The sequence below is a fragment of the Amblyomma mixtum genome, chromosome 1 (assembly GCF_055824585.1).
Source record: "Amblyomma mixtum isolate Tamu chromosome 1, ASM5582458v1, whole genome shotgun sequence".
NCBI classification, from domain to species: Eukaryota; Metazoa; Arthropoda; class Arachnida; order Ixodida; family Ixodidae; genus Amblyomma; species Amblyomma mixtum.
The window spans coordinates 68,951,942-68,975,095 of NC_143012.1; the positions used below are offsets into that span (position 1 = coordinate 68,951,942).

A 23,154-nucleotide genomic window follows, 5' to 3' on the forward strand; every position below is an offset into this window, starting at 1 on the left:
CGCATTCTAGGGCAGGGTTATCCTTCAACAGATGTCTGTATGCCCTACCCTCAGTCTGCAGAGAGCAACTTCTTTGAATCTATTTTGTTTTTCTGAGGCATACTTCCAATCCTTGGTTTTATTATGTGCAGTTTGTTCTCTGTTTCTTCTTTCCAAACCTCCTGCCAGCAAGCCCATGCGATTTGTCACTTCCGTCTATTCTGCAGTGACCTGGCACCTAACATACAGTAATTTTAAGTAACGCAGAAATTTGGGCAAGTTGGTACGTATTCATTTTTGAAACAGCGCAACAAAGACGGGACGTGGAAACTGAGGGGTAAAGACAAACAGCGCCTGTTTGTCTTTACCCCTCAGTTTCCACGTCCCGTCTTTGTTGCGCTGTTTCAAAAATGAGTAATTTTAAGGTTGAATGTGCGTGCAGACATAAAGCATTTAAAGACGGAATCGCTTGTAGTGGTTTTATATGGTTTCCCAAAGGACAGGACCATAACCACACTTCAGAAATCTGAGTAAATAACAGCGGTTGGAATTTTCTTTTGCACGATGGATCTAACAGCCAACCGGGTACCATCACAGTCTGCAGTAAATATGCCTATGCGCCTGTTCATTGTTTCTGTTTCGGAAAAATTCAGCTATGAACTGCACATGAATATGAAGAAGTCTTGGAGGCATCAGTGTAAAACTCTGTGCACTGATATTTTGCTTGTGGAGACATGAAGTGTTGTTCTATGCCAAATGGCGACCCATGCTTGCCAACCTCCCAAAAATGTGTCGCAGTGAACTGGACGCCCTCCCCAGGTGGCAATTATATCTTTGGAAGAAGTCACCAGAACACTGGAGAATGTTATGTTCGTGTCTTGGACAAGTGTGGCGAATCTAACGGGTGAAGGTGGGCTTTGAGACGGTCTGTTCGTAAACAGCAACGAACTGGTTGGGTTTCGCAAAATCGCATTGCGTGTTTGCTCAGCATGAGATCATACCTTCGTAGCGTATGTTATGTTTGTAAACTTCCGCAGTCGTTCAAGTGACTATCGGTCCGCATCACCTACAAACATCTCCAAGAATGGGCTCTAAAGAACGCAATTTGTTGTTTACAAATCCTTCCCATGCAGCCTGCCACTTGTTTCTGAGTTTGCTATGCATTGATTTCAAGCTATTGATACGCGGTATGTTCCCGTGTTGTATTTGACCTAATTGTGCTTGTGCAGCGCCGACATCGCTATGGGTTCGGCAGCATTTCTAAAGCGCAGTCCTTTGAGCATACTTAGGGAATACGCGTAGCTGATGCTATTTTTGATGTTATCTTTCACTATTCTGTACAGCTGCAAAGATGGCCCACCACTTGACAGTAAAAACTGATGCGCACTGTGGAAGTGGCTTCACTTTTTCCTTGAATTACTACACTTCCAACACGACTTTTTATTTTTGAGCCTTCAGTGTAAAATCGACTGTAGGTGTCATATTTTTCTAACGTGGCGTTTGCTTTTTGTGTAAATGTGGCAATGTGAAGTCACGCACTGAACGGAGGCTTTACCATGGTGGCAAATATTGATGTTTTCGTGCAATGTTCTATTGAACTGTTTGCATTGATCTTCAAAGCGGAGTATTTATGGCCTGATAAAGTGTGGTTTTTTGTTGAACAATTTACAGATGCACACTTGGTGACAATATAATGACACAGTTGTTTCGGAAGGGCACGGATTTTTAGGACGCATGTTCATGTAAATGACATTGTTCTATCCTCTAGAGTGGGCTTGTCAGCTCCGACGATGTTCTGTGTGCTCCAGATAAATTGGCGCAGTCCAATACTACGAACAACATCTAATCGTTTCAGGTAGGATGTTCTGGCTCAAGCATATACTATGCATCCATATTGTATTCTAACTCCTACCTCCCGCACTGGGTCCTCTATGCTGGTGTCGCAGCGGTCTCTCTAGAGTTGTGGCATTCCTTTTCCATCCGTACCGATTTCTCCTTTGCAGCATCGCGGCATTTAAATTTGGCGACAGTCAGAACCTTGGCGGGTATTCTCTGGACAGAGGCCGCATCGTCGCACTTAACTGATTCCTTCACTCTGCCAGTGAAGCGCCTGTTGCATTTAGGCAAGCATTCCTAACTCTTATTTGCCGAAATAGAGCTCTCTTCAGAATTCTCCAGTGATCCATATCTGGTAGGCTCAGCACGACATCAACGGCCTCAGGCGCCACTAGCATGTAGCACCCCGTGTGTGTGCCCAATTCTGGTCTCACAGATACATTCAGTATTGTCCTGAAATTTTACGGTGTTTTCGCCTCTTTTCAACACTTGTAGCTGAGCGTGTGCACATAAATTTCTTTCGCGAATTGTCCGGTCAACTTTTGCCGATCTACGCTCGTGCTATGCCTGTAGCGCTTCTTCTCGTCATTGTACTTTGTACTCTACTTTCCCGCTCGTTCCTTTTTCCGAGGTTCCGCCTCCCCCATACTGGACCGCGCCTCGTAGCGTCTCAACTTCCAGCTGCATTTTTTTCCAGTTCCTGCTCCTCTGTGACTGCCGCCAGCTTCCTTTCCTGCTAAGGTTTCAAGAGTTCGCACAGAAAACTGGTACTTTATTCGCCAGCAGTTTCCAGGAGAGATTTGCGAATATCAGACTTCTCCTTCTTATCCTGTACTACAACACCAAACTCCTCGCACAGCGCAAACAAATCTGCCTCTCGCCATCTCATGGGATTAGTGCTAGCTAGCTGCTCCTAACCTCGGCTCATGAATGGTAGCTTACCAATATCCCTGAAGAGAAAAGTATACAACAGCTGTATCCTACCGGTACTCACCTATGGGTCAGAAACGTGGAGGCTAACAAAGAGGGTTCAGCTTAAGTTAAGAACAACGCAGCGAGCTATGGAAAGGAAAATGATAGGTGTAACGTTAAGAGATCGGAAGAGGGCGGAGTGGGTGAGGGAACAAACGCGGGTTAATGACATCTTAGTTGAAATCAAGAAGAAGAAATGGGCTTGGGCAGGGCATGTAATGCGAAGGCAAGATAACCGCTGGTCCTTAATGGTAACGGAGTGGATTCCAAGAGAAAGCAAACGTAGCAGGGGACGGCAGAAAGTTAGGTGGGCGGATGAGATTAAGAAGTTTGCGGGGATACAGTGGCGGCAACTGACAAAGGACAGGGTTAATTGGAGAGACATGGGAGAGGCCTTTGCCCTGCAGTGGGTGTAGTCAGGCTGATGATGAACCTCGGCTCTGCTGTCAAACTCGTGAGGTTAACACACGCACCTAACCGAACAGCTACTAGTTCACAGCAGTTCAAATTTAATAACTGAAAATTTGAAGCGCAGCGAATCTCAAGCAAAGTTAAACCACTCACCCAACTGAGCAACACCATGTCGCAGTCGATCCAACCCCTGGTAACCAGTTGGTTGTTGTGGGTGCTGATTCCTCCTTGGTTGCCATGCCAGCGAACTTCATGTAACCCTGCAAATATGTACAATAAACCCCCTGTAATGTCCTCCCCTACAGCCCGTCCCTTCTCGTTACATCACAGCGGCAGCCTTTCGATACTGGACCCCTGACCCTCGACCTGGTCGAGACGACCCAGACGAAGCAAAGGCCCACAAATAACAGATGACGACGACGCTAGGGACCTTTCCTCTTAAAGATAGCAACGAGTTCAGTGGCGCTAGTTGAGAAAGGATCACACTTTCTACTAAACTAAAATCGGTGGCTCTATCCGTGATGTTTTTTTTTTTTTAAACAACGCACCGTCACCAGGTGAAACTTCCCCTAATACCTTTCGAACAAGCACTGCATGTCGCCCTTGCAAGCTCTGGCTGATTTTAATGGAACCAGAAGCTTTGGCATTTCCCGTGCATGGACTGGCTTGCCGATGAATAGACGGCGTTGTTTTCTTTTTCTTCCGTACGCCAAGCGATCGAATTCGGTTTGTGTTGATCGGGACGGAGGATGCAAGGTTTTCATTGTCGTGGTTTGATTTTGTTTTCACTTCCCTGATATTCGTCAAGGCGTGCACTCTGTGTTTTGACTGACTGTGCTGTACTTTTGGGTTCCTCCTGCTTTACTTTTGTTTTTGTTTCTTACTGCCCTGCTTTTTCCTCTAAATTGTTTTTTTTTTCCTTTTGTGCATCTAGACCTTTTTCAATTCTCTTGAAATGGCGTTAAAGGACAACTGAAGCGGTTTTAGAATTCGATGAGTTTAATGCTGCCCAATGTACGAAATGAGCTGGTAAAGCCTGCTAAATCGTTTTGCTCTAGCATTTGAAATGGTGGCGTAATCGCCGAATAAAGTCGTTGTCGGCGTTCAGCTTCTCTGAAGTGCGCAGCGATGGGCAGAGGCCCCGATAATGACGTCACGTATGACGGCACTACGTTTCCAGCGAAGAAACGGCTATTCCATGGAAGAAAACCGACGCCATCGAAGGTGAAGCTCACGATGCATTGTTTGGCACCATCTGACGACGCACAGCAGCATGCAGGCGAATGCAGCGGACATCTGAAATTGCGGCAACAATGACGTCACTGCCGAGTTTCCTCGCACTCCTCCAAAGTAGTGAGGAGAAGCCTAAACATCGTCGCGGTTTTAATCGACGATTATGTCACCATTTTAAATGCTAGTGCAAAAATACTTTGCATGTTTTATCTAGAAACTTGATAGATTCGAATTCTTGAATAACCTCGAATTCTCAAAAAAACGTTTCAGCTTCCCTTTAAGCCTGGCAAAGCGTTGCTGGCACGGGTACCCTCTCTCTTTCCTTTATGTTTTTTTATATAATTCTTAGAGGACCACTAGGGTAAACGAGTAGAAGGCTCACTGTTGTCCAGGATAGGCGACAGTTACCATGCCTCGGCTTCTTTACAGCCACCCGTGCACCGAAAATTGGTAGCATCATTTCATGCAAGAAGCCCAAGAAGAAGAATGCATCTTGCATGCATGCAAACGATGTCAGCCATATGATAACTAGATGCGCTAGCACTTCGGTTTTCACTTCTCTTTTTTATTGCGAAAGCAATACTACTTGCACTTTCACGCCTCTGCCGTGCCGCGGCGGTGACCACCATTGACCTTGATTGCATTAGATTGGATTGGATTGCATAACCACAAGCACCACCACCAGCTACACTATCAGCTGAACCATGGCGTAGGTACTGTGGGATATACAAATATCCTTCATCGCCCCCGCGCCGCCGGTTGTGGGGAGAGGGGGCACCCGGCCATTCTCCTCACTCCTAGCTCGGACGTGACGTCACGCCTACGCTCTGGCGTCTTAGGGAAGGGGTGAACGACTCCTCTTGATTGCAACCAGTTGCTCAAGGGGGAGGCAATGTCGGAGGGGTTTAAGGAGAGCTCGCGCGGGAACAAAGGCTCTCGAGCCTCGCCGCGGTGCTACGGCCGCTCTGCCCGCGCCTGCCCGGACTATCCTACGCCGGTCGACGACGACCTGGTAAGCTGCTGAACCATCTATTATCGGATAGAACATTCTTCCGCAGTGTGCTTTGCCTTGCGCTAGGTTAATAAACGGTTTTCCTAGCGTACTCTGTTCGTTGCCTACTTCGTCCGAACCCGCCGTGGCTGTGACTTTGCGCCACGGGTTGGGGACACGAGATCGCCCGCGCATAGCTGGCACGGAAGCGCGCCTTCACGGCCGGCTGCACGCGAGTGACCCCATAGTACGAATATTGCTTTCGTAATTACCGGGCTTAACCAAGCTAAGCCACAGCGAATTTTTTCGTTCGAGGCTCCGTTTTCAAGGCCCAAGCAGGTTCCGACAAAAATAGGTGAAATCAGACTTCCGCTCCGCCTTAAGGGTATGACCCGATAGCGTTAACTCCTGTGTAACCTGCATTGGTCATTGTCTACTTTAGATTCATAGATCGCTGGGAGTCCACATGTCACTCCTGGCGCAATGGTGCAGCAGTTAGGCGATGCCCTGCGGCGACAGGTGCTGCCACCTGCCACAGAGGGCAGTTTACTTACAGTCCGATGGGCACGTTGGGTTGACCTAAGTGGCACACCTGCCAACTGAGAGCCGACCTAGGGAGAGGTTTCGGACAAACATCGGCGAAAGCTAGGTTAGGTTAGGTTATGGGGTTTAACGTCCCAAAGCGACTAAGGCTATGAGAGACGCCGTAGTGGAGGGCTCCGGAATAACTTCGACCACCTGGGGTTCTTTAACGTGCACGGACATCGCACAGTACAGGGGCCTCGAATTTCTCCTCCAAAGAAATTCAACCGCCGCGGCCGGAATCGAACCCGCGTCTTTCGGGTCAGCAGCCGAGCACCATAACCACTGAGCCACCGCGGCGGCCCGGCGAAAACTAAGATTGCACGTTATAGAGGAAACCGTGCAATGAAACGTCGTTCCGAAGACGTTGATGAATTTTGAACCATTGTTACTTATGCTTAGCCGTTGAACTTCTCATTTTTTATTCTAATTTCCTTCAGAGTCTTCCTTCACGGTGGTGTGGGAGTGAAGCCCTGTTGGGTTCAAGACTTCCAAGTGCCCTGGCCTTCCCGGAACGCTTTCTGCCTGACTTGAACACTTTTTTTTTCTGGCTCTACGATGGCCGAATAAAAGCTTCTCGACTGGCTTTAATCTGCCTGCATATCGCTTATTATCGGGGTCAGTGGCGAACGCTTTAAATGTTCCGGACGAAGGCACAGAGGTACTTTCAGGCCGAAGTTGACCGCTCATTTCAGAACGCGTAGCGCGCACGCTTTGTTCGTTCAATACAGGGTCGAGGGCGGTAGAACACGGTAGAGAAAGAGTACGTTGACGTGTTCGTTTTTTCTTCATATTTCACAGCCTTTCTTTGTATGCCGGGAAAATGGACTACGCAGAAGGTGCCATCTTTGCAAAAAAAAAGAAACAGGGTTTGTTTTCTGGCCGCATAGCGTAGCACTTCTGTTACTTCTCGATCTCTGAATTTGAGAAAGCAGCGCTTAGGCGCAAAATGACTATTAAAAATTTGGCATAAATAATATGAGCTGACCGACTGTTTATGCGCAATATAACGAGATACTCTGAGCTGGGCCACACGATGGCAAACTATATGTCTTTGGTTTCACGCGTCTGCGGCGCAACACTTGGGCTGTTTTACAGCGATAGCGTTAGGACTCCCGTTGTGCAGACAGTCCGGCGCTGTCGACGTTGCAAGCGATACATAGCGTGGCCCAGGCGGCCACCCCCGGAGAAGCAACCTAGGTCACGTGACCATGTGGCGTCATCACAACCTGCTCACCGGATTGTGAGCAAACTGAGCACCCTGGCAGGTGGAGTTAAACTAAGGATCTATCGCGAGAGGTTAAACGAGAGGAGCAACCGATGGTAGCACCTGCAATCGCAGGGTAGTGGCGCATTGCTTAACCGCTGCACCACTGCGCCGGGAGTGCTATGAGGACTCCGATGGACACACGAATGTAAAGTTGGGAATGACCAATTTTGATTACATGGGCGTGAACTCATTAACGTTATTTTGCCCTACCCTTGTATCGCCTCCTATATTCTCCATGCCCGGTCATCCTCTCTTCCACTTTTCCTGTCTACCATTCTAAGATGCGAGGTAGTACACTCGCAGTCAAAAGTAAATGGAAGGCGACTTTGTCAAAAAAATTTAATTTCTTTAAATCTAAAGCATAATGGTTCATGCTTGTTGGTGCATAGTGAAATTCTCAAAATCACAATTAGGCTCCGCATATGTATTCAAGGATGCATGAATTGGGGGGGCCAATGATTAAATTTTTTTCGTGAATATTGCCTTCCATTTACTTTCGACGGCACCAGTACGTGCAGGCTAGGAGGGAGCGTCTCTCCGCGCACCTATGGTAGCGTACTGCACGGTTCGCGAACATGCGTGGGTTAAATGCAATATTGCAGGCGAACAAGTTCTATCGGGAGCAGTGTTCTTGCGAATGGAAAGCAACAGGAAGGCGAGAAACGAAGCTTGGGTGAAATGTCTATTGGAATATATCAAACTAACAATGCGAGTCGAAGGAGAGGTTCCTCACTTGTGTATATGCAGGCTCATGTAGAAGACCTAGATGCCCAGATTGTACCGGATAGATGATGTTGGCCATGTGTGAGCAGCATGGCATTGTTATAGTAAATATGGAAGTGAAATGTGGCAGCGTAATCACTTGGGAATCATGCGCTTCCCACTCCAACTGCAAGGTGACGGGAGATTTATGTAAAAGGCTGAATGTAACAATAATAGACGAGGAAGGAATAAATAGTTTCGGAGCCGATAATACGAGATTATTCGTAGGGGGAGGGGGGGGGGGGGGGGTTGACGTGCCATAGACAAGTTAGGCTGCAGAAAAGTGCAGAAAAGGGCCGCTTTGCATACAGAAACAGGCTTGGGCAAAATGCCAATTAGACTAATTCCATTGCTTGGTAAAAAAAAAAAAAACACTTTGTCATCATCACCACTATTATCATCCTGATTACGCCTACTAAAGCGCAAACACCTCTCCCATATCTCTCCAATTCCAATGTCCTGAGCCAGCTGCGGCTATCTTTCATTGCAGCTTTAACTGACGTATTGAGAACTAAAGAAATCCCAGCAAGCTGTCGAGAGAGTAGGATGGACCTGATATACAATAGCAATGGTGAAGATCACATAGAATTTTACAGATCTCTAACGCTGACGTCGGTATTGTATCGAATAGTGATGCAAGCCTTCAAGGATCAGCTACAAGGATGCACTGAAGATGCCGAGGGTTTGGGATGACTGTAGAAGGGATTCATATGACCACTTGTTCGCAGCCACCGAACGCATCGAAATTGCTTCAACTGTAGAACGACCACTGCGGATTGCATTTCAGACAACGTAAATTACACTCTGTTGTAGAAATTTTTGGACTAAGAGAGTAGGTATATTATTGCGAAGCAATACTACTTTAGCTACCACCTCAGCCCGTTCCAGCGCGAGGCGGTGGTAGGCACCACTTGACCTTTGGCATGACGTCATACCATCTATGTAAAAACGGGGCCCCATCTCGCGCCGTCGCAGCGCGAGGCTGGTAGGCACCAACGGCGGCCTAACTCTCGCTCCTCTCACCAGGGGCGCCGCGCGCGGAGTGACGTCATACCATCTGCTTAAAAACGGAGCCCCATCTCGCGCCGTCGCAGTGCGAGGCTGGTAGGCACCAACGCCGGTTCGCTCCTCTTGTCAAGCCTGTCAGATGCCGCCTCAAACAAGCAAGATACTTCGGCAGAATGCAAAGAGGAAGCATCAGCGAGCTACGGAGACGGCAGAAGAACGACTTTCCAAGCGGCGTGCTCAATATGCAGCCCGACGAAAACGGTCAACGTCTTCGGTAGAAACAACGTCAGAACCTATCGTATTGCTTCGCAATTACCAGGCTTAACCAAGCTAAGCCACAGCCATTTTTTATTAACAAGGAGAAACCGCTAGTTTTAAAGGGACACTGAGGAGAAATTGAAGTTGGCTTGTATCGACAGAATACCAGCTCCTGATTACAAAAATGCCACTCATACTGACAACAAAGCTCTTGTAACGTAGAAAAGAGCAAGAACCAAAATACAGGTATCGCCGCCACAGGCCAAACTCGCAAGTACAAGCGTCATGACGTCATATAACAAAACAGTGTTGCTGGAACCAATGGTTCTAGCAACGCTAGGACACGAGAAGCACAAATCACTGAGGCGCAGCCAATGCATGCGCAAATCTCCTTGACGTCGCCAGATGGCGCCACGTGCCGGGCAGCTACGCGCTCGCCTGAAGCATCGGGACCAATCAGCGCCTGCTCGCCGGCGTTAGGCGGGCTCCCGGTATTCCGCTAGCGGTATCAAGGTACACGGTATGCTAAAGGTGTCTATTTGCGAGAACTTCGTTGACGACTTCGAGAACGAGATCCATCGTAACGCTCGCAAAACGCCGGTGCAAACGTAAGCGAAGCGACTGTAGCGATGGCCGCAATAGCCGATAGATGCCTTCAACGTGCGGCCGGCGGTACCTTTCTTTTCGGCTGCTGCTAGGCCGCACTGCTGGCAGCCAGAAATCACGGAGTCTGCATCACGTCATGTTTCACGTCACTTAGTCCTCTGTCGTCATAGCCGAATCCCAAGTTTGAATCGCAGCGGCGGGAAAAACCTTTTCAACTTCGAATCCAAATTTCTTAGAAATAAATGCATTTTTCGCTGCCGGCGAAGTGGCAACAAAGCCATGACATGCCGAACTATCGGATTTTGCTATAAAAAATATATTAATAGTGCTCTCCTCAGTGTCCCTTTAAGTTGACAGGAAATGGAAGGTGCAGGAAGAGTTGCAGTTAAAAAGGGACTTAAGCAAGGATGTCTTTTATCGCCACATCTATTTATGCTAGACATCAGGAAAATTGAACGGAAGATGAAAAGAAGCGGATTAGTGTTTACTGGGTCACGGCGGTGATGAGGCGACCGAAGGCAAGTCGCATAACGCAGCTGATATATGCTGAGGACATCGTTCCTCTAGAAGACGGCGCTAGAGGCCTTCAGGAATTGGCAGGCATTTGTGGAAAAGCGGAGGAGGCTCTAGGGCAGATTTAGTGCTGAAGAATCGGAAGTCATGCTTTATAATGATAAGCCTGCTAAGATCACGTTACCAAACTTAGAGTGGCCTATAGTTAAGGCGTACAAGTACCTTGGTATATGGATAAATTATGGCAGAGACTACATGCGAGACCAAGGAAGAAAGCAGACAGAAAAGTACCTGCCATGAAGAACCGCGCGCTCTGTAAGTATGTCAAATATAAAGTTATTCGGGGAAAGGCGCCATGGTGCCGATCTGCACGTTTGAAAACGCTGTGGTGTGCTTGGGATCTGCCATAAACTCGGCGCTTGAAATAAAGCCGAGGAGAGTATGTAGGCCTGTCTTGAGGGCACACAGAGACGCAACTCATGAAGCAGTTCAAGCTCATATCGGGCGGTCAACATTCGAAGCTCGTGAGGCAAAAAGTAAGGCGCAGTTGAGGCCCATGAATGAAAAGAGATGGGTGGCAAGAATTTTCAGGTACTTATACCGATGCGGAATCCATACTATATGGAGACGAAGAACTAGTTAGTTGGCTAATGAATACAAATGACAAAGGGAAGATATAAGACAACCTTGATACAGAAAGTATGATACTCACTGGCAAAACAAAACGGTGGATAAACTGACGTTGGAGCTCTATAGGACGACTAAATCTAAGAGAAAAGCAAACACTTTTTTGATAATTCCGTAAGAATTAGTTCAATCTTCGAGGCCAGAGCTGAGTGCTTGAGGACGAAGTGCTACCGGCAAAACTTCGACACCATCGATGACGTTTGCTACTGCTTTATGCAAGGCAAGGAAACGATGGAACATATTCTTATCTAGTGTAAGACCTTCCGAACCTCAGTGCACGATGCCGCCGCAGGAATCCGCGAAGCACTTGGTTTAGGAATAGCCAACACATATGCTGAATGTTCAAAGCGTAGAAACAAGTAAGCGACGTCTATAGAGGAGTGGGGGAGACGTTCAAGAGAGTAGTTTAAAAATTGGAAGCAAATAGGCAGTTAGGCCTAAGTTCAGATAGACAATGGACACATGGCTCATACGTCGGATGAAAAAACATAACGCATAGCGTTCTCGCACGTTATGTCAGGTAATATCACGCTAACAAACGTAATGTGCGACGAACAACACTCACCTGCTGCACTGTTACCGGATCCTGCGCCTTCCTGAAACCGGGCAGCGTCTTTGATCGGTCGGTCGAAACCTGAAACGAGTGTAAAGCATGTCATAGGTGTTTGTGAAGCTTTGCTGAGCCGCGAACTGTGAAGACGGGTCAGTGTGAACCCTGGAATACACACCTAGGATTGTTTCTGACGCTGGCCCCAGCTATGCGATTGGTACAGTGCCTGTAAGCTGAATTCAAGCAGGCTACGCGCAATTTTTTTTAATGCAGTCGGTCACATGTCCTGCACACATGCATCATTATAAAGCTGGCCATTTCAATTATGGAGTTACATGCATTAACGACCAAATCTGGACCTCCTACCCCCCTGCTCGAAACAACACACCAGAACAGAACTAAGCGAAGGCATATCGCTCATTAGAAAAATTTAGCCAGGAAGACGTGTCACGCAGTAAGCCGGCAATTCACCAAGATCATCGATTTCGTTTGGAAAGGCTCACGATAATTTACAAGAAAAATTCGGTTATCGAGACCGCTGCTTTTCCAGAGGAAGCATATTCGTGGACTTGCTCTCCCTTTTGTTAGCGTACTGTGCAGAACTGCTCCGCATACGCAACTGCAGAGGTATTTTTCTGGGTGTGCTGTCTTTTCTTGTTCCTTTCCATTTTCTTTTTTCGCTCGTATCTGCTAATTGTCTCATCTCGCTGATATTTCGCTACCCAATAGGTGAAACTTGAATAGATGGAACTTGCTTATAGCACTCGCAAAACCTCCTTCATTTCCACTCGATCAGCGAACCGAGTTCGCTTCATGAACAGATCGGACACATTATGGAATAGATCGCCGCACCTCAAAACATGAAGTGAGGCGAATCTCAAGCAAATTTGGACCACTCACTCGAAGAAGCAGCACCATGTCACATGGTCGATCCAATCCCTGGCAACCAGTTGTTAGATGCGGGTCCTTCTCAATTCTGCTTGCTTGTCTTGCGAGCGAATTTCACGTACTCCTGTAAATATGCAAAATAAACTTCTTGCAATCTCCTTCCCTCGAGCCCGCCCCTCCTCGTTACATCATAGCAGCAGCCTTTCGAGACGGGACCCAGGAGAAGCAAAGCTAGGCCCACAACTAACAGATGACGACGACACTGGGGATGGTCCGGACTGCACAAATTTTTTACTACGTGTGAAGGGCGTAACCTTCTCATGGCCCTGCTTGTTAAAAACAACCACAAGTGCAGTGGCGCCAGTTGAGAAAGGATCACACTTTCCAGTGAACTAAAATTGGTGGCGCTACCCGTAATGCTTTTTAACACTGTTATCGGATGAAACTTCACCTAATACCTTTCAAACAAGCTGTGGTTGACGCCCTTCCAAGCGCCGGCTGATTTTGATGGGACCAGAAGGCCTGACATTCCCGAACACGGACTTGCTTGCCGATGAATAGACGGCGTTCTTTTTTCTTTTTCTTCCGTACTACATGCGACGGAATTCAGTTTGTGTTGATCGGGCAGGAGGCAGCAAGGTTTTGATTGAGATTGTTTTGATTTTGTTTTTACTTCCCTGATTTTCGTCACGGCCGGCACTCCGTGCTTTGACTGTCTGCCTGGGATTGTGACTGACTGCGTTGGGCCTTTGGGTTCCTCTTGTTTTTGTTTCTTAGTGCTCTGCTTTTCCGTGTAAACTCTTTTTTTTTGCTTTTGTGCATGTAGAGCGTTTTCATTCACCTTGAATTGGCGTTAAGCCTGGCAGCGCGTTGCTCTTACGGGCACCCTGTCTTTTTCTTTTCTTAAATATTTCCTGAGACGATTACTAAAAGAGTAAAAGCGCAAAAGGTTCACTGCTGTCCAGGATACGCGACAGTTACCGTGCCCCGAGAATTCGTAGCACCAAGTGGTTCGCGCAAGAAATCGAAAGAAACACTTATTGAACAAAGAAGGAATGCATCCAGCATGCCTGCAAAACGTATCAGTCGTATCAGCCATATGTGAATTAGATGCGCTAGCACTTCGGTTCTCACTTTTCGGTTCGAGGTTCCGTTTTCAAGGTCAAGGCAGCGTTCAGACAAAGATCAGCGAAATGGGACTTACGCGATAGAGTTAATGCCCGTGTAAGCTGAATCGGTCATTGTCCAGTCTAAATTCATAAATCGCTGGGAGTCCACATACCACTCCTGGTGCAGCGGTTAAGTGATGCGCCACTGCCCTGCGGCGACAGGCGCTGCCACCGGTGGAGCTTGTGTTTCCCGAGCAATTTCTGGCGACCAATCATCACCTGAACCGCCACCTGCGACGGAGGGCAGTTTGAATACAGACAGATAGGCACGTTGTGTGACGTCACTGTGTAAGGTGACCTAAGTGGGCCACCTGAGGGCCCCTGTAGGTAGAGGTATAGGGCAAACATACAACGGCTAAATCAAAGATTGCACGAGATAGGGGAATGCGCGCAATGAAACGTCGGTCGGAACACGGTGATGAAATTCGATTCATTGTTACTTATAAGTAGGGGTTAGATTTCTCAGCTTTTATCCTAATTTCCTTCACGGCAAAGTGGGAGTGAGGCCCTTTCGAATTCAAGACCTCGCAGTGCCCTGGCCCCGACCGGAACGCTTTCTGCATAACTTCAACGCTTTTCTTTTTCGCTCCATGATGACTGAACTAAAGCTTCGTCTAGACTGCTTTAAACTGCCTGCATACCACTTATTATCGTGGCCAGTGGCGAATTTAAGGCAGAAAGCTGGGCTAGTTGGTGTTTGGATTGAGAGGACATAGTAGTAGCGCTAAAAAAACAGGGACAAGGGTAGACGAAGACAACCTGTGCTGTCTTTGACTACCCTCGTCCCCGTTTTTTAGCGCTACTACCATGTCCTCTCAGTGGCGAACGCCGCAAATGTTCCTGGCGAAGACAGGGTGGTACTTCCTGGCTGATGCTGACAGCGGCCTCAACAGCTGACTACAACAGGCTTAGCGTGCACGCTTTGTTCGTTCAAAACAGGGTCGAGGGCGGCGGAACACGGTAGAGAAAGAGCACAGTCATGTGTTCGTTTGTTTCTTGAAATTTCGCGGGCTTTCTTTGCACTCCAGGAAAATGGACTAGGCAGGAGGTACCGCCTTTGACAAAAAAACAACTGGGTTGGTTTTTATGCACTGCATATTGCAATCACTCAGTTCAGCCCTTGGGCGCGGCCGGGCAGCCACGATTGACCTTGAGCGCAACCACGTGACGTGACGTCACGACAGCCGGAGGAAAAGCTGGGCCCCAACTCGCGCGGCCGCAGCCAACACCTGACTCCCGCTCCTCCCGCTAGGGGCGCTGCGCCGGCGCGTGACGTCTTGCCGAGAAAATCGAGTGCCGCCAAGCAAAAAAAAAAGACCGCGCAATATGCAACGCATTCTTAGCTTAACCACGCTAAGCCTGGGCATCTTTTTTTGTTTTATTTGTTTTGCTACTTCCTGAGCTCTTAATTTGAGAAAACGCGCTTGGGCACAAAATGAAAATTAGAAATTTCGCGCTAATAATGTGAGCTAACTGGATGTAAATGCGAAATATAAAAAGAAACTCTGAGTTGCACCACACGATGGCAGATGCTATATCACTGGTTTCACGCGTCTGCTGCCCGCCACTTTTGCTTTATTTAACCGGACAGTGTTAAGACTCCCGTTTTGGAGAGAATTCGGCGCTGTCGGCGTTGTGAGCGATAAACAAGGTGGAGTAGGGCAGCCACCCCCGGAGACCCAACCTAGGTCACATGACCTCGTGGCGTCATCACAACCTGCTCACCGGATTGTGAGCAAACTCACCACACTGGCAGGTGGTGTTAAGTTAATGATTGATCGCGAGAGGTTGCACGGGAAAAGCAACAAATGGTCGCACAAGACCCACCGGTGGCGGCACCTACCATCGCAGGGCAGTGGCGCATTGCTTAACCGCCGCATCATTGCGGTAGGAGTGGTAGGAGGACTCCTAGGGACGTATGGACGTAAAGTTGAGAATGGCCAATTTTGCATATATTGGCATGAACTCATTAGCGCTATCGCGTCGCCTTCATTTTTTCCCCTTAGCCATCTCCTCTTATAATATCCATGCACGGTCATCCACTCCAAATCCTCTGTTTCACTTTTCGTATTGTGGGTATGCACTCGCCTCCCCGTGGTTCGCTTTCCCGCATTGCACCCCCAACTGTAGTTAGCTCCCCCGCAACGCACTCTTCTCAGTTTGGTTACTTTAGCTAACAGAAGAGGGCGCTCGCGTCGCAGCGACACCAGCGCCATAGATGGCGTTTTGCTGCGCGCTCGCGGGGAGCGACGGGCTCTCTTCTGCTCGGCACCGGGATAGCTCGCGGACGTTTCGCGAGCCGCTCCGCTCTTCGCCGCGGGCGACCTCGTGTGGAAACATGTTCCCCTCAGCTCGTCTCGTCCGGCCTCAGAGTTATTCCCTCTGCCCTACCGTGGGCGAACATTCGCTCGTAACCGTGCTGGTGAGTCGGACATCCTCGATTCCTCAGTGTATTTTGTTGCTAGCTGGCGTTATTGTTGTTGCAGCAATAAATGCCTTGTTTGTGTCAGCCAGAGTGTCGTTCCTTTGTTCCCGCAGAGCAAGGCACGCCGTGGTCGGCGAGCGCTCGGTAGCGTACGCGACCACGGGGTGGGTTCCGCGCGGCTTTGAACTGTGTCAGCCGCGGTAAAGCGGGTAGAACGTGTTTATCCTCCCCTTTCCATTCTATGATGCGAGGTATGAGATGATCAGGAGGGAGCGTCTCGCCCCGCGCCTATGGTCGCGTACTGCATGGGTTAGATGCGTTATTGCAGGCAAAGAAGTACTACCAGGAGCAGTGTACTTGTGGATGGGAAGCAACAGGGAGGCGGGAAACAAAGCTTGGATCAAATGTCCATCTGAAGATATCAAACTAATAATGCGAGTCGAAGGAGAGGTCCCTGTACTTGTGCAAATGAACGCTCATATAGAAGAACTAGATACCCAGTCTGTACCGGACAAGTGATGTTGGTCACATGTGAGCAGCGTGGCATGATTATAGTAAATATGGAAGTGAAATGTGACGGCGTAATCACATGGGAATCAAGCACTTCGCACTCCAGGATTGACTACTGCCAAATGACGAGAGATTTATGCAAAGCGACGACTAGAGGAGTGGTAGAGAAGGTCAAGAGAGTAGTTTAGAAATTGGAAGGAAATTGGCAGTTAATTCGAAGATATTCGAAGATTTCTAAAAACAAACCTCTTGTACGTTAGAAAGAGCAAGAACTAAAATGCAGGTATCGCCGCCTCAGGCCAATCGCGCATGTACAAGCGTCCTTATGAAACAGGAAAAAAGCACCCAAAGATCTCTGAGGCTGACAAACATGCATAAAGGTTACGTGTTTGATCGATATTGAAGTACATAAGCTTTGTTTTGAAACCACTAGAGCACTTTTATCCCACGACGAAGACAGAAAAAACACAACCTCGTCTATCTGCAAAGCTAGGTAATGTGTTCAGTACGCCGAGATGTTGGCACATCTCTTCAAAATGCAAGAGCACTGGCCTGGTGGTTTGCGGTTTGTTGTTAAACAGTGTTCTAGATGGGCACTTTGTAACTACGTGGTCGCAGCTGTGTTTCGGTAGTGAACGAATTTTTAGATTGTATGAGCACGTGAGCATGGTTCTTCTGTTTGTAAGTGGTGGTTTGTTGGTTCCTGCATAAAGACTGTTTATAGCCGACGTCCTGTATGAACCAGTTGAAATACGCAAGCCTAAATTTTCTCCTCCATCGAAATTCAGCCGCCGTGGCCGGGATCGAACCCGCGTCCTTCGGGTCAGCAGGCGAGCGCCATAACCACTAAGCCACCGCGGCGGCGCTGGGTTTAGTTTAGACAGCCTAATTAAAACTATACTAACGTATACTATGCAACCATAGCCTAACCAGGATCGTAGGTAAATTTGTAGAAGTCTTGCCCTGCCAGAACCCCAGGGTTTCCGTGAGAGGACTGTGAGTATGTAAGGTGATCTGGCAGCTTTCTTTCGCAACGCGTTTATGTGATGCAGGAAAGTGAATTTTCTGTAAAATGTTGTGCCTAGAAATTTTGGTTCATTCTCTACGTGTAACTCGGTTTCGGTGAGGTGCAGGGCCGAATCTGCCTGTAAGCCTGGTTTAAGCGAGAAAAGAATGGCTACTGTTTTCTATGGGGTACATCGAAAGCCATTTATGTCAGCCCCATGTTGCCAGTTTATTTATTGTTAATTGTATTTATCTTTGCCATGTAGATATGTTGGACGATGCACAGCTATCTGGGATTGTCTACGCTGACTGAGTACATAACGGACCACAAGATTATTTTACTAAGAGTTTATTTACAACACAGAGAGTTGCCCTTAAAATGCACCCTTGAGGTACTACATTTTCGTTAATAAAATTCTTCGAAGAAGTTAAGTCCAGGAGGACATTAATTGAACGCTTATACAAGAATTATTTTATGCAGTTCAACATTCCACCACGGATGCCAAACTCAGCTAAGCCTTAAAGAATCCCGAACCTCCAGGTTGTGTCATATGCCTTCTCAAAATCGAAAAAGACTGCAAGACAGTGTTGTTTGTGTACGAAAGCTTCTCCGACAGTATTTTCAAAACGAACTAGGTAATCTGTAGTGTAGTATCCCTTTCCACAATCACACTGATGCATTGACGGAGGAAAGTTAATCTTATATTCAAGACACTTTCAAAAGGATTTCGCGAGGCAACTGGTAATAGCTACGGGTTGGTGACTGCTCGGGCTTAAGAAACGGTACAATAACAGCTTTTCTCCAGGCTTCGGGGAAATTTCTCCGATACCAAAATTTTATTATAAAACCTTAAAAGTGCCTCTACGGCAGGTTCGGAATGATGGGCTAGCATTTGATAATGTATTTAATCTTGGCCGAGTGCAGTCTGTTTACGAGCTGAATATACTTTCTGGATTTCTTGAAGTGTAATTAAATTATATAACGTTCATTTCTACTCTCACTTGTCGGCAGTCTCTGCTTCTCTGCTCTGTAATTGTCTTTTCGAAATGATTCTGTGCAGTGCGATGAACTGGAAACTACAGAAAAAAATTCACTCGAAATGTGAGCCTGCTCTTCCTTATTTGTCTGTGTACTGCCAGCTGTCAGAAGGGGAACTCTAAATGGAGAATGGCTGCCAGTAACTTTCTTCCTTTTTCCACATTTGTTTCGATGTCGTTGATTTGTTTTTCGAAGACACGCAAAATTTCCTCGAAGATTTTTCGCCACTATGACGGAGACATCGAGCTTTCGCTATCGCCTTTTTTAAAATTTGTGAAATTCGCTTGTGTTCAATACTTACGAGAAGTGCTCCAGGCTTTGTTTCTTTTTTGGTTTTCTTTTTGCTTCCAACATCATGGTTTTGTTGGGAAGGCTTCAGTGGAAGAGTTTAGGATGATTAGTACGGCGAGATCGTCGCTTTCATATTGGTTGCCTAAGACTCCCCATTCAAAATCCGTAAAAAAAAGATGATGAAATGAAATATAAATCTATACAGCTAATTTTTCCTGAGTTAGGAGAACAATAAGTTGGCTTTCCTGTGTTTAGTACGCAAAGGTTTATTGAAGAGTATAAAATCCTCAACCAGTTGACCTCTAGTGTCGGTTTTGTCACTATTCAAAAAGCTGGAGTGGGCGTTAAATGTCTCCGACCATAAAAAACGGTTCTGGTAGCCGCTTTAAAAGGTGTTCTAAGCCATGAATGGCTATTCTGAGATGTGGGTCTATATATACGCAGTATACTGTAGTTATCTTAAATGAGCATAGGGTGGCTACCTCCTAATCTAGTTTTAATCTTATCTCGTGAGCTGCAACTCCATTTTTAAAGATTATGGCAATGCCACCCGAAATCTTGCTCGCCTGTTTTCGGTAGCGGCCGAAGTAAATTGGTAAATAGGTTTTCTGAGTTAAGGAAATGGCGCAGTACCTGTCTCACTTCTCGGTGGACACCTGAACAGCGCCATAAGGGAAGGGAAGAAGGTTGGAGTGAAGGAAGAAAGTGGTGCCGTAGTGCAGGTATCCTGAATAATTTCGACCTCCTGGGGGTGGTGGTGGTGGTGAAAACATTTATTAATCATAGAGAGAGGTGTTGGGCGTCGTGACCTGAAGGGTCACGCCCTTACAACCACTAGGTGGGATGCCTAGTCAGGCACACCATTGGCGTTTGCCGCAGCCCGGGCGCGCTGCGTTAAGGCCCTTTGGGCCTCGAGGGTGCAGCAACCGGACAGGATCGCCTCCCAGTCCTCTCGGGTGGGGTTCGGGATAGGGGGTAGGGATGGGTTCTGCTGGCAGGCCCACACCATGTGGTAGGTGTCAGACACCTCCCCACAGTGTGAGCACCGCCCCTCGAATTTAGGATCGAAATGCTGTAGAATTGCCGGGCACAACATTGTGTTGGTGAGCAGGCGCAGGAGTACCCGCTCGTTGACCTTCCCCAGCCCTTTGCATGGGGTGGGAAGAGTTTGGTGCGTGGATTTGTAATAATCGCATATTTCCTTAAAAGTGTAAATCGGATTGAAATGGAAGTCCTGGTCGGCGTCGGGTCCCGTGGGAAATGCCCGGAGAGAGAGCGCGCGGGTGGCGGCGTCGGCTGCCTCATTTCCGTGGACGCCTTGGTGACCTGGAGCCCAAACGATAGATCGGTGCGCGAAATCCGAGTCTCGGCTACAATTTTGGTAAATACGATAAGCTAGGGGAGTAACCCACCCTGGGGTTCTTTAACGTGCACTGACATCGCACAGCACACAGGCCCCTTTTTCGTTCCGCCGCGATCAAGTTGGAACCCGGGTACTCCGGCTCGGTCGACGATCGCCTTAACCACGTAGCCACCGCGGCGGGTCAACACCTTATAGTGTTTGAGAAAGTTTTCTTGTTGAGAGCCTAAGTTTTTGTTGGTTGGTTTATGGGGTTTAACGTCCCGAAGCGACTAAGGCTATGAGAGACGCCGTAGTGGAGGGCTCCGGAAATTTCGACCACCTGGGGTTCTTTAACGTACACTGACATCGCACAGTACACGGGCCTCTAGAATTTCTCCCCCAAAGAAATTCTAGCCGCCGGGGCCGGGATCGAACCCGCGTCTTTCGGGACAGCAGCCGAGCACCATAACCGCTGAGTAGAACATTAAGTTGGGTATAGGTATAGGTTGGTATAGGCGAGTTGGTATAGGTTCATGGTTGAAAAACAGCGCACAAAAGACTAGACACAAGAGTAAAGGCGACGACAGGACAAGCGCTGTCCTGTCGTCGCCTTTACTCTTGTGTCTAGTCTTTTGTGCGCTGTTTTTCAACCATGATAACCGCTGAGCCACCGCGGCGGCCTTAAGTTTTTATTTTGTAAACACAAGGCCCAGAGGTGCGCGTGTTGCTAGTATGTCTTTTATGTCATTTAGTTTCTGTAGAAGTACCCTGCAAGTCCAGTGTACGAAAGCCCCTTGTATTATGTGGGTAGTGAAAAAAACTAGGTTGTGTTTTCGAATGCCCTAATTCGGACTTTTTTTTTTTTGCTGATCTCAGGAGCCCCGCCATCCTTCCCACGTCAACGGCACACGACTGCCTTGACTTGTGTCCAGTGCATCCAAGGATGCACAGGACGAACGTGGAGAACACACGGCTGTTCTCGTGTTTGGCCTCTCCATGTAGGGGGCGGCCTCGGCTGACCTGGAGGTCCGCGCAGCCTGTTGTGTGGGTGGTGGCACAGCGCTGGCTGCTGCCTCCACGGGCACGGGTGGCCCTGATCTAGGCTCCCTACGTGTGGCCTGCGCAGATGCCGAAGACCGCTGTGATGCTATGCCTCCATATTTTGTCTCCAGCATTGTGGTCCACGAGTGTGTGTGTGTTGTCAAGCCCTTGTTGTATCCATTTATGTTCCCTGTTTATTGGAGCGCATATTTGTTTATGCTTTTCAGATTTCAAATTTCACTTTTTTATGTACTACGATGACTTTGTTTTGTGGATCGCCCTATGTAATGCTCGTAAGGGGCCTTTAGTGTACGTGAATAAAAAAAAACGTTCATTATAAGAAAGGGCGTGCTCATACGTTTAGAGAGGACATATTTGCAAAAGATGCTGGTGCGTGCCAGGTTTGCTTACATTTTGCAACGAATAATGTTAACGGCGGCAATAAAAACGATTCGCCGTAGCTTCGAACGTGCCCTCTGTCCCGTGTTTTCTTGCATTCTTGCAAATTCCTCGCTTTGGGCTTAGTAACGATAGTGACAATACACCACAGCAAAAGAATTTTTCGCGACGTAGAGATCCTCACCTTTGGACCTGGAAACGTTGTGTTGGGAGGAGAGGCTTGGAGGGCAGGGACACATGACACTGAGGCAGCAAACCAGCAGGCAACTGGAAAATACGAAGAGCACTGTAAGCGTCATATTGTGTCACCACTTTCAACAGTCGCTGTCATCAGGGATGCCTGGATATAACTGGAAATTTGGTAAGACCATTCCAGTCCCCCTCCAAAAAGGCATTCGAATTTCGTCTAAAATCTGCCGCCCAGTTTCCACTACCGGCCTTTAACACGTCGTTTATTCTCATATCGTCAAACTATTTTCTTTTACCATAACCAACCTTACCTTTTAAAAGGTGATTCTGATGACAGACAATCAATTCGGCGTTATTTTAAGCAACTTAATTTTAATCTTAATGTAAGCTTCAACCTTGCCTAAAACATTTCCACTTACGCTTTCTTTCTAGGGTTTCAAACAGCATTCGACAACCTTCCGCATACAAATTTGCTCCTACTCAATATACCGAAGATACCCTTAAGCTTTCAGTAATAAAATGATTTCGCAAGTTTTTTAGTAACAGAGGGCATTTTTTTTTGTGCTAACAAGCGCTGCACACATTCTGGGTCCGGATACGGTGACCGCAGCAAATGACAGGGTTAATTGCAGATACGTGGGAGAGGCCTTTGCCGGCAGTGAGTGTAGCCAGGCTGATGATGATGGTGACCTTATGCGTTACACAAGGCAGAGCGCTCGTGCTCTTGCGTTTTGCTGTTCACATTAATGATATTTCTACCACTATTTCCTGAAACATACGATTATATGCCGACGATTTTCGTAATTCACCATCCCATACGGTACTGACGCCGACGTTTTTAAACAAGATGTTATCCGAAATGAAACCTGATGGCAAAGCTCGTTAATATTTTTTAATGTTACTAAAAACATGTTTGATACCTTTCCATCGCAGGCATCCGTACATTTCTTTCTAATACGTTCTATTCTGTTCGAAAATGTCATGTCTCTCTTCCTTTAAGAGTATGACGTGCATCATACATTGTCATACTGTATGATGCACATCGCTTATGAGGACAACAATATATTCTGTTACGCCCTAATCGCTGACTTGCTGCCCCATTCATAATTAGCATACCTCACTTTTGTTTGTCCTAAATCAGATAATGCGCCAGCGGTATGTAACCCCTAGTCGTCTATACTCTCTAACACGGCAAGAA

General features: G+C 47.5%; 1 protein-coding gene across 1 annotated transcript in view; it reads right to left on the bottom strand.

Annotated features, from left to right (window-relative positions):
* Positions 1–2,485: 2,485 nt before the first annotated feature.
* LOC149366650 (uncharacterized) overlaps positions 2,486–23,154 on the bottom strand; it is a 35,968-nt gene continuing 15,299 nt past the window's right edge. The window contains exons 2-5 of the mRNA XM_089571558.1: positions 21,952–22,034; positions 11,674–11,742; positions 3,352–3,458; positions 2,486–2,548 (exon numbers count right to left, since the gene is read on the bottom strand). Coding sequence (XP_089427684.1) covers positions 2,486–2,548; positions 3,352–3,458; positions 11,674–11,742; positions 21,952–22,034 — 322 coding nt within the window. The remainder of the gene's footprint in view (positions 2,549–3,351; positions 3,459–11,673; positions 11,743–21,951; positions 22,035–23,154) is intronic.